The sequence below is a fragment of the Harpia harpyja genome, assembly GCF_026419915.1.
Source record: "Harpia harpyja isolate bHarHar1 chromosome W unlocalized genomic scaffold, bHarHar1 primary haplotype SUPER_W_unloc_1, whole genome shotgun sequence".
Classification (NCBI taxonomy): Eukaryota; Metazoa; Chordata; class Aves; order Accipitriformes; family Accipitridae; genus Harpia; species Harpia harpyja.
Window position 1 is genome coordinate 203,872 of NW_026293183.1, and position 11,017 is coordinate 214,888.

General features: G+C 57.6%; 1 protein-coding gene across 1 annotated transcript; it reads left to right on the top strand.

Moving 5' to 3' along the window:
* Positions 1–415: 415 nt before the first annotated feature.
* NAPA (NSF attachment protein alpha) lies at positions 416–10,775 on the top strand. Its single transcript, XM_052779433.1, has 11 exons — positions 416–582; positions 2,920–2,999; positions 3,230–3,346; positions 6,689–6,735; positions 7,067–7,144; positions 8,697–8,752; positions 9,191–9,275; positions 9,386–9,490; positions 9,741–9,809; positions 10,161–10,211; positions 10,341–10,775. Exons 1-11 carry the CDS (start codon positions 485–487, stop codon positions 10,440–10,442), a joined length of 888 nt encoding a protein of 295 aa, XP_052635393.1. The 5' UTR covers positions 416–484; the 3' UTR covers positions 10,443–10,775.
* The last annotated feature ends 242 nt before the right edge of the window (positions 10,776–11,017 follow it).

Below are 11,017 nucleotides of genomic sequence, written 5' to 3' on the forward strand. Positions count from 1 at the left end.
AGTACCCTTTCAACTGGGGGGAGAAGCAGCACCGGCCCTGCTATGCCCTCAAGTAGTTGAGTGATGTCAGCATGGTGGCCGTGCTGTCAGCGCTGTCACCCTGGGTGAGTGTGGTGCCAGGCAGGGGTGTGGGCAATACCTGACCCCGGGCTCCTTCAGGACCCGCCCCCCCCACCCCATCACTAAGGCGGGCTGAGCCCAGCGCATCAGCCCCACGTCACTGGAACGCGTCAAAATGCCTGAAAAGGACGAAAATGGCCCATTTTGGGGGCTGCGGGTGCCTGCTCCCCCCCCGGCCGCCAAGGGGCGCCGTCTCTCTTCCCCCAGCCCTGCGGCGGGGAGACGAGGAGGAAGCGCTGCCCCTCTCCGTCGCCCGCCTCACGTGGGCGCCGCCTGCCACTGCGGCGCGCCGCCGCCGTGTCACGTGAGGGGGGCGCGTGGTGGCGTCAGCTGAGGCGGAGTGCCGCGGCTGCAGGCGGCCGCCATGGACCAGGCCGGGAAGGAGAAAGAGGCCCTGCAGCTCCTGGCCGAGGCCAACAAGAAGGTCCGCGGCTCCCAGTCTTTCTTCGCTGGCCTCTTCGGGTGAGTGCGCGCCGCAAGGCCCGGTCCGGTCCGCCCCGGGGTTGCCCCCCCTCCCCCGGGGGGCTGACAGCGGTGGGGGGCTGGGGGCTTCGAGATGAGGGTGCTGGGCCCTGGGTTGGGGGGGTGGGATGACGGGGGGCACTGGGGGGGCAGAGAAGGGGTGTAAGTAGTTTCGGGGGGGCTTTGGGGTGAAGGTGTTGGTTTCTGGGGGGGGTTGGGGTGAGGGATGGGCACTGAGGGGCTACGGGGGGGCAGAGGAGGGGTGTTAGGAGCTTCTGGGGGGCTTCGGGCTGATGGGCGGGCATGGTGGGGGTGCTGGGTGTGGGGAAAAAGGCACTAGGATCTTCTGGGGGGCTGCGGGGTGGGCACTGGGCAAGGAGTGTTAAGAGCTTCAGGAGGGCACTGGGGTGAGGGATGGGCACTGGGGGGGGTGCTGGGGGGTGGCAGAGGGCATAAGGGCATGTTGTGGGGTGTGGGGGCTACAGATGAGGGTGGGGGAGGCTGTTAAAAACCAGCAAGTGCTCTTATGGTCTCTCGATTCATCGTAAACTCATCCCTTGTTTTCAGCCTGGGCTTTACGACCAGTTCAGAGGGTTTTGTTTTTTTTTTTTAACTTTAAATTCCGCCATGCGCAGTCCTGGCTGGTGGTATGTCTCTGCGGGGGCTCGTCGGGGCTGAGTTCTGCTCCCCCCTGCCCCGCGTCGTACTGGCGAAGGACAAACCCCAGGGGTTTGATTTGCCCCCTTGGTGCCGCTCAGACTCACCTCCGTGCAAAGACCAGGCCGGTTTCATGCCCGCGCTGCCTGACCAGGCCTGGCTTTAACTCTGGCTTTACACAACTCCAGTGCTAGGGGAGAAATGAGAGGTGCTCTGCGCTTCTTAACGTTGCAAAATTCGGCTTTAACAGTGCAATTTCATAAACAAGAGCAAGCCTGTCCCTTGCCCGATAAGGGGGAGGTTTGTTTTCCTCGGGCTGTGGTTGGGAAGGAGATGCTGGGGGCAGGTTTTGTGCATGGGGGGGACCGGAGCAGTGGTTTCTGCTGCCCTTCGCTTTGCCGTGCTATCGTGTTTCCTTCAGCTCGCCCTCCTTAACGTTATTTAATAGCTCCAAATTAACACGAGATGGAAAACTCAGGCATTTAGGTGTTAAATGGTAATTTCTAATCGCAGCTGGGATTCTCTTGAGTTAAAAGGCAGTTTTGTAAAGTGCTGAGATCTCCCTGGTCGTCTCAAATGGCCTTGAGCCATAGTCAGCCCTACGCGCGTGAAGCCCGGCCGCCAAAATCCGCTGGATGCTTATTGCCCTTTTATCCCTGTTATCAGCTGGTGTTTGGCAGGGACGGTGTTGCCGGGAACGCGGTTTGTTCCTCAGGCGGAGCGGCTGCCTTGATGCTTTCCTTATTTTTTTGGGGAGCGGGAGAACTTTGCTGCTCAAACCAATCCAAACTGGTGGAGCTGCTGACTCCAGCGAGTCGTTCCTGCCAAGCCCCTGCCATGTCTCTCACTGCAGGTTTCTAGTGGAAGGGAGGAAACGTGAGCAAAACTGCTTAAGCTTGTGCTTAGAAAAAGCCCCCAAAACACAAATGCAACTGTAATAAGCTCCCTTGAGTCGCCAGCCGGGATTTCTAGTTAGAATCGGCAAGGTCGGCAGAGGAACGTGCTCGCTAGCAGAGCTGGAGAGCTGGTGCTGGTGTGCTGCAGCCCCTGCATTTCAAAACAGGTCGTCGTTGGACGAGCTGGCTCCCTCCCCGCTCCCCTCGGGCTGTTTTGGGGGCCGGGAGGGTGCTCCAGCGGGTGCTGGCTGTGCCCCCGGTGGCAGAGGGAGGGCCGTGAGCCGGGGCTTTGCTGACAGGAGCAACGTGGGTTCATTTGGGACTGGCACTTTGCCCGTTTGCTGCAGGAGGGATTCCTCTGCTTGTTAATTATTAATAAAAAAATGCTTCTGTGAAGGACTGACCCAGCTCCCCCCTGTCTGTGGGGAGATTTAGAGCAGGGAAGGGTTGGGGTTCTTCCCCATGGCTGCGAGCACGGCTCCTCTGGCCGTGTGAGCTTCGGCTCGGAGCAGGCAGGCAGCAAACCCGCTTTTCTCTCCCCATTGGCCTCTGTTTTAACTGCAGCTTCCTGAGAGAGTCCTGCAGGGGCCGGGTCTCTGCCCCTCGAGCTGGGAGAGACTCGTCTGTGTCAGCAGCTCGCCCCAAGGAGCCTCTCTTGCTCTTGTTGGCAGCTGGAGTGAAGCAATGCGATTTTTTTTTTTTTTTTTTTTTTCTCCTGCTTGGACATGGGGTTTGAGCTTCCCAGCAGGCATTAATGCAATGCCTGGCTTCTGTTTGCTTCCAGGGGCTCCTCCAGGATAGAGGAAGCATGCGACATCTACGCCCGAGCAGCAAACATGTTCAAAATGGCCAAAAACTGGAGCGGTACGTATGTGCACGGCCGTGAGCTGTTTCCCTGGGCTGGGGGTGCAGTCTCCTCGCCTTCTCCAGGGAGGAGTGAACCCCTCTGGGTCTGAAAGCTGGTACAGGCTTGATGCTGCTGGCTTATTTTAGCTTGATTTTGAGCCAAGTAACCTGCCCGCACCTAGCTTTTCCATCCCATCTCTCTGAAATGGTTAAGACGATGCTCCTGAGCTTCCTCTCTCCTTCTCCAGCCGCAGGGAATGCCTTTTGCCAGGCAGCACAGCTCCACCTGCAGCTGCAGAGCAAGCACGACGCAGCCACCAACTTTGTGGATGCGGGCAATTCCTTCAAGAAAGCTGACCCACAAGGTAAGGGCTCGATTTCCCTCCAGCCTTTCAGAGCCGGGGATCGTTCAGCCTCCTGAGCTGGGGAGCACGCATAGAATGCCCCGATTTCAGTTACCAGAGGCTGCGTGTCGTGTGTATCTGCTGGGTTTTTGCCCGTTACGCAAGGGTTTCTCCTTGGTGTGTGTTATCCCATCCTTTCGACACCTTTGGGAGCGAGCCGAGATGCTGTGGGCTGGATTTGACGTGCTTCCCCTGAGCTGTGAGTAGCTCCGGTAGCTGACAGTAGGCAAAGTTCACCTCTGCAGCCAGTGTGCCTGCCACATGACATCGGTCCCCCCCCCCCCCCCCTTCCATGGGAATCCCTGTGCTGCCCGCTGAGCCTGACTCTGAGCATATGGCTTCAGCTGAAGCCACAGAAGGGGTTTGGTTGTGATTCACATGTCGATCGCGCTTCGTTTGGCTCCTTTCGCTCCAGGGTTAGAGCAGTTCCTGGGCTGTTGGGAGCCGAGCTGGGGAGGAGATGTTCTGGGCTTGATGGACCAGCTGAGAGTAAACGCTTCTCCTTCTTGATGGCTGGCGTTTTCAGCTGGCTTCAGTGGGACAGGCGACGAGTTGGAGTGTCCTGCGTGTTCCTCCGTGGGTGATTTGGATCCTAGCTCTCCTCTGCGTGATCTGGAGCGCAAGAGGGGAATATAGTGGTAGAAGCTGATGAGCATGGGCTGTTGGGTTTAGGATACGAAGAGGGGAAGGAGTGTAAGAGTTGGTCTCGCTTTCCTTGCGTTTCTCCATGCTGCAGGGGAATGCTTTGCTGTTCCTGGCAAGCTGTCTCGCTAGTTTACTGTTGCCCCCAGGGTTATCTGTGCTGGGGCCGGATCAGTTTGGGTGATTTTCAGAGAATATAATGAAATAACCTGAGGAGAAAACAAATTTAATCTCCTGGAGGATTTGTTTAATCTCCTAGAGATTTATGTTCTGATTATCCGCTCGCGCTGCTCTCGACCTGCATTTTCCTCTCTCGGGTGGCTGTGTGAGCTGGTGTGCTGAAACGTGCCCACTCCCCCACCCTGGTGTGTTGTGGCTTTCGGTAAACTGGAGGGAAAAGGCAGAGGCTGAGCCTGCCTCTTCCTAATCAGGGCAAAAACCTTCCTGAATACACGGGAATTCGCTGTGGTGGGGATGGGTCCGTGCTAGACAGAGCCTTCTGGCGGGTGAGGTGTTCAATGGGGCCAGCTGGACAGGCCAGGATAAAGACACAACCCTGTAGGTGAACTTGTGGAGAGAAAAACGTGGTTGAACACCGCCTGTGTGTCCACAACTGCCTCTTCTCGGTGAACTGACTTTGTCCTCAGAGCTGGTTAAAGGCTGCCTTTACCCAGGAGCTGCAGGCAGCGGTGTCGGAGGGACATGCTCCTGCCCTTGGACCTGAGCGCCTGCGCTGCTGCGGTCCCTTGGGTCGGCCGTGACACAAACTTGGGATCTAGCCCCACTCCCTTCTCTTCCCCCCGCTGCTCCCATCTCTCCTCCACCGTGAACTGTTGTCCCACGTACCCAGGGCTGGGTGCAGTGAAGACGCGGCTGTGACAGCCGTCAGTCAGATGGCAGCTCCTGGGCTGCTCGGCTCCCTGGTAGGGAGCACCGCGAGCCTGACAGTTGGGAGCAGTCAGAAAAAGATCCGTCTCCTGGAGCCTGGCATTTAGCTGCAGCAGAGTTCCTCCCACACCTCTTCAGAGTCAGCGAGGGGAAGGCACCTCCTCCTGAAATACAGAAAAACGCTGCGGCTTCAGCCCCCCTGTCCTGGACTGTGGTGGATCTGGGTGCTTGTCTGAGCAACAAGTGTGTCTCCCTTTGTATAAGCTTCTGGGGTGAAATGCCACAGAGGGGGCCAGGTCTGAGTCGATGCCGGGTTAAATCCTACCCCACAGTTTGGGGAGAGGCTGTGGAGGACTCCTGCCTTGGTCCTGTGGGGCAGGAGGGGGGCTGTAGAGTTACTGCAGGGGCTTATCCCTTCACAGGGACTGCATCCCAAATGTTTAGGGGTCTGCATCTCAAATGCCCTTACACCCCAAACAAAAGCCTTTTGTTCTGGGAAACTGTCCTGGTTTCAGCTGGGATAGAGTTAACTGTCTTCCTAGTAGCTGGTACAGTGCTATGTTTTGAGTTCAGTATGAGAAGAATGTTGATAACACTGATGTTTTCAGCTGTTGCTCAGTAGTGTTTAGACTAAAGTCAAGGATTTTTCAGCTTCTCGTGCCCAGCCAGCGAGAAAGCTGGAGGGGCACAAGAAGTTGGCACAGGACACAGCCAGGGCACCTGACCCAAACTGGCCAACAGGGTATTCCATACCATGTGACGTCACATCTCGTATATAAACTGGGGGGAGTGGGGGCGGGGAATCGCCGCTCGGGGACTAGTTGGGTGTCGATCGGTGGGTGGTGAGCAATTGCACTGTGCATCATTTGTATATTCCAATCCTTTTATTATTACTGTTGTCATTTTATTAGTGTTATCATTATCATTATTAGTTTCTTCTTTTTATATTCTATTAAACCATTCTTACCTCAACCCATGAGTTTTACTTCTTTTCCCGATTTTCTCCCCCATCCCACTGGGTGTGGGGGGAGTGAGTGAGCGGCTGCGTGGTGCTTAGTTGCTGGCTGGGGTTAAACCACAACAGAAACAAATAACCTTACTCATGCCTCCCAGCTCCCGGGCTGGTCCGGCGGCACAGGGCACTGGATGGAGTGCGTCTGGGTTCTGCTTTTCGCTACCTGCCTGCTCTGGGGACCTCAGGAGATGTGTCCTGTTCCCCTCCCCTGCTCCCGTCTGTCCCGGGGCATGGTGCACCGTGAGCAGAGCTGTGGTGGAAGCGTAGCAGCACCAGTTCCTCGGCACCTGGCGAGCTCGGAGGTTGCTGTTAAAGCCTAAACCTCTCCGCATGCCCCTTGGCTTCGGATAACTCCTGTCTGCAGGAGTTACCGACAAAAGCAGAGTTGCTGATCTTGTAGGTGGTCTGTGATCAGAAACCTCTGATACGGCAAAGCGTCCATAGGCTGCCTGGTGCAAACTGGCTGACTCTTGGCCATCAGCTGCTGGAACGCTGGGGCATGGGGACGCAACGGTGCCAGCAGAGAGTCTTTGATTTGCTCTGCCATCCTCTGATGGTTGCTGTCACCGCTCGTGTGCTCTAAGTTTCCCTCGAAGCCTGTAGCCTCAGCAGCTTTTCTTGAGTAGCTATTGATCTTTGAGCGTGCTATAAATACAGCTCCCTCACTTTGGGGAGGCTGGGAGCGGGAGGGAGGGGTGGCAAACAGCACCACTCTTCCAAAATGCCTGTGCTCACAAATCTGTTCTTTTTCTTCTCAGAGGCCATTAACTGTTTGATCAGAGCTATCGAGATCTACACAGATGTGGTAAGCCCGGCCGTGCTCTTCTCACCAGGAGGGAGGGTGGTGAGGCCGAAGGGTCTGACCCACCTCTCTGCACCCTCAGCTTAGAGAGATCAAGTGGGGGGTTATGTCCAGCTTGTTGGTGTTGCACGGGGCCGAAACCAGCGCCCAGTGAGACCTGGAGGCAAATGTGTGGTGGGCAGGGGCCAAAGCCTTCCCTGAGTGCTGGGAATGGCGAGTTTGGCAGCGCTGCCTGCCCTCGGAGCAGCTTTCCTGCTCCCGTTGGGCTCAGAGAGCTCTTCCCAGCACCCCGGCGAGTGCCAGCTCAGGCGTGCAAACTCCTTTCTGCTTCCAGGGCCGGTTCACCATCGCTGCGAAGCACCACATATCAATAGCGGAAATCTATGAGATGGAGCTGGTGGACATCGAAAAGGTAAACGCGGGGGAAGAGAAGGGAATGCCGTAGGGCAGGTGGCCGGCTGTCGGGGCACGGGGAGGCACAGCTGCGTGTCCTTTGGCTTTCCTAAATGCCACCTTCAGTTCAAGTGGGGATTTGGAAGCGGTCAAAACCCAGAGGCTTCGTGGCTCCGGAGGGCTTTGCTGATTCACCGCAACCCTGGCAGATGAGCTCAGAGCTGTCACGCCTGCTCAGGGTGATGTACCCTCAGCAGGTCACCCTTTGCCCTCAGGCTGTTCTTGCTGCTTCCCTGAAACGTGCCCGCTGCTCCGCTGAGGTCTGCTGGCTGCCACTGCCATGGCTTTAAGCCCCAAATACCAGTGACGCTTCCTGGTGTGTGTCAGCCCTGCGCAAACCCAGGAAGGTGCTTGGAATGGCCTTGATGCTGCAGCTAATGAAAGGAGAAAAGAGAAAAAAAAAAAAAAAAGCTTTGGGCTTGTGTGGGCATCTGGGAAGTGCGAGAACAGTTTGATTGGAGCCATCTGAGAAGAAATTGCCGCTACCGATGGAGGTAGCGAAGCCCTCCGGCTTCCTGGAGGCTCAGGTGCTTGCGGGGTCCCACAGGGCTGCCTCCACAGATGCTGTTCCTACCCCCGTGGCTCTGGATTCTGACTCAGTGGGGTGTTTTTTTTTTTTTCTTGGGAGATAAACCAGGTTCATTTTAAAGGGAAACAAGTTTCCACGTCCTGCGTGGATCTAATTCGGGCTTCTGCTTGTTTCCCGAGTTAATTTAGGGCTGTTCTTGACACTCCTCTCTGACACCCTGCTTGACAGCTCCTGGGAATAACCCATGGTGCTGTCCTGCCCTGCCAGTCGCTGTTCCCCGATGAGTTCCTCAGAGAGAATAACGTAGGGATTTGCCCTCAAGGCTGGGCTTTGGAGCTCTGGGAAAGGGCCGAGCTTGCTCAGCCGGATTCGTGAGCTCCCATCAGGAAAGCCTCCTCTTCCTCGGCACCGATCCGATGCGTTCTGTGGCAGCGATACGATTTGTCTTCAAATTTAGCTGCCTAGTAGGTCCCCAGCCTGTTGGCAGGAGATGGGTGTGAAACGCACCCACAGGCAGCCAGGAGATGAGCCGCCCCCTTAAAGAATGGGCTGAAAAGAGAAAAATAACTTTCCTCTGGGGAGGGAGCGTATCTTTGCTCATCCCGATAAAGCTGCGACGTGCCGGGGTGCTCGCTGGGCTGGCATCTCACATCCCTCCCCCCCCCCCACGAAGGTCCAAGCCCTCTTGCCGCACTGACCTTGTCTCGGCGGGGAGCTGCTGGCCAGTTGCCACCTTGGGATGGGAGCCGGCCACCGCAGCCAGCACAGATGGCAGTGCGGGCAGCAGAAGCTGCGTGGGTGGCTGGGAGCAGGCGTGCGCCCTGCGAGGCCGGGCTGGGGAGGATTCTCCCAAGCGCAGCATTGCTGCAGGCTCTGCGGCTCCCATATCTTTGTATTTTTATTTTTTTTTATATATATATATGTATGTATGTATTTTTTTTGGCGGTGTGCTACGCCCTGACTGTGTTTGCCTTCCTCCTAGGCGATAGCCCACTATGAGCAGGCTGCAGATTACTACAAAGGGGAAGAGTCCAACAGGTAAAGGCAGAGCAGCCCTGCCCATTCCCAGCACTGCGGGAACTGCCGGTGCAGCTCTCCCCATGGGATCGGTGCTCCGGCACGGTGTGGGCTGGGTCAGGAAACAGATGGTGGCCGAGTTTCTGTCTCCGAAGTGACATCCCCCTCTGAAGCAAGCGGCCGTTGGGTGTTTTTGCTGCTGCTCGCTTCCTTTCTGATCCTTGCCACCGGTTTCTGACCCGGCTTTCTGCGTGCCATGCCAGGGGGAGAAGAGAGCTCCCGGTGCTGCTGGGCTCTTGCCCCCCACTGTGGGGAACCCCAATTCCCAGTGTTTGGGTGGGAACTGGGGTGTCAGCGGCATGGGGGGGCCTTGCCGGTGGGGTTACGGCTCCGTGGGCAGCATGATGCTCCTGGCAGAGAGCCCTGCCCTGAGCTTTCCCGGCTTTCCTTTCCCTGCAGCTCTGCCAACAAGTGCTTGCTGAAAGTGGCCACTTATGCGGCCCAGCTGGAGCAGTACCAGAAAGCCGTGGAGATCTATGAGCAGGTCTGTGCCTCCTGCCCAACACACTTCTTGGGAGAGCTTCCTCCAACGGAGCTCCCTAAATAATTCGGGAAAGCTCCAATCCCTGTCCCTGTCCTGATTGTCTTCTCCAGGTGGGCACCAGCGCGATGGACAGTCCCCTGCTGAAGTACAGTGCCAAGGAGTATTTCTTCAAGGCGGCCCTCTGCCACTTCTGCATCGACATGCTCAATGCAAAGGTGGGGGACAGGGCACAGAAACCCCCCCGGCACCAGCCAGCAGAGGGTCGGGAAGGGGCTGGGGGGGGTCTCTCCTACCCTCCAGGCTAGCGGGGACGCGTGCTGCTGCTCAAAATAAGCTTCCACAACAAGCCCACCCATGGGACTTGCTCCCCTCGTGGGTGCTCCTCTTCCTCATGCCCCTTCCTCCTTGTGCCCCTTCTGCCTCATGCCCTTCCTCCTCACGGCCCTTCCTCCTCCTCCCCTCCAGCTGGCTGTGCAAAAGTACGAAGAGATGTTTCCAGCATTTACAGACTCCAGGGAGTGCAAACTGGTCAAGGTGAGCAGCAGAATTCCCCTCCTTCCTCTCAGCTACGTCACGGGGATGGAAATGCTGCCGGGATGGCTTCCCAATCCCAGGGAGTACGATAAAGGGCCGGGGGCTGGGATGAGCCGCAACCTGGTCACTCCCTGGGAGGCTCCTGGCTGCGGTGGGCTCTGCTCCAGCCAGCCTGGGCAGCTCCGTCCCCCCCTGCTGTGCTCCAAATCTGTTCTTGAGGAAGGCGGGAGCGAAGCCAAAGCAAGTGGAGGGTTTTTGGGAGGGTTCCCCCTCCTTGGGGAGCGCAGGGCTGGCGAGGGGGAGTGTCTCCCCTCACTCCTCCCCCTCCCCTTCCCTGCTTTTGTCTTCCAGAAATTGCTGGATGCTCACGAGGAACAGAACATCGACGGCTACACTGATGCGGTAGGTTTAATGCTGGTGCCAGTAAAACGTGGGAATTCACCCCAAACACGAAGGTGGAAGGAGCCCCCTCTTCCCCCTCCAGCTTCCTCCCAACTAACACCTTCCTCCTCCTCTCTCCCCCCCCACCAGGTGAAGGAATATGACTCCATCTCCCGGCTGGACCAGTGGCTCACCACTATGCTGCTCCGCATCAAGAAAACCATCCAGGGCGAGGAGGAGGACTTGCGCTAGACAGCTACCCCCCACTTTTGTCGACACCCCCCCCCTTCCCCTTTTCTGGAGCCATTCCTTTTCTGGAGCTGCTCCCCCAACTTGTACATGGACCCCTCTTCAGATATTTAATGGTGTAATATATTCCCTGGGAGCCTGGGTTTGGAGCTCTCCCCCTCTGCCCTCCCTTTGCTTCAGGGGTCCCTGTTCTCCCTGGGGGCTGCGGGTGTCCCCCGCCCCCGGGAGAGGTGAGAAGGAGGAGGAAGGGCAGGGGCTGCTGTATGCGATGGTATCGATGGTGGGGCTCGGCTGGCTGTACTGCATCCTCGCAAATAAAAACGTTGCATGAGTGGAGACGGGCCAGGCCCTGTGTTGGGGGGGGGGGGCTGCTAACCCCCCCCCCCCCTTAACCCCCCAAAACCCCCAGCGCTGGGGCTGTCTTTGCCCCCCCCCCCCCAAAGGGTAACGCTGTCCCCGGCCTCGTTAAGGCTCCTGGGGGGGTGTTGATTAACGAGCCTGTGCTGTACCTCGCCCCACAGGCCCCCTATTGTGCCCCATCGGCTTCCCCGCCTTGCTAACGCCCCGCCCCGGAGGCG

Bases quoted from the DNA above. Each gene is read 5' to 3' on its own strand.
- NAPA (XM_052779433.1), top strand. From the start codon at position 485: ATGGACCAGGCCGGGAAGGAGAAAGAGGCCCTGCAGCTCCTGGCCGAG. The intron at 8,753-9,190 runs GTAAAGGCAGAG...CTTTCCCTGCAG, and splicing joins AAAGGGGAAGAGTCCAACAG to CTCTGCCAACAAGTGCTTGC. The intron at 10,212-10,340 runs GTAGGTTTAATG...CCCCCCCACCAG, and splicing joins TCGACGGCTACACTGATGCG to GTGAAGGAATATGACTCCAT.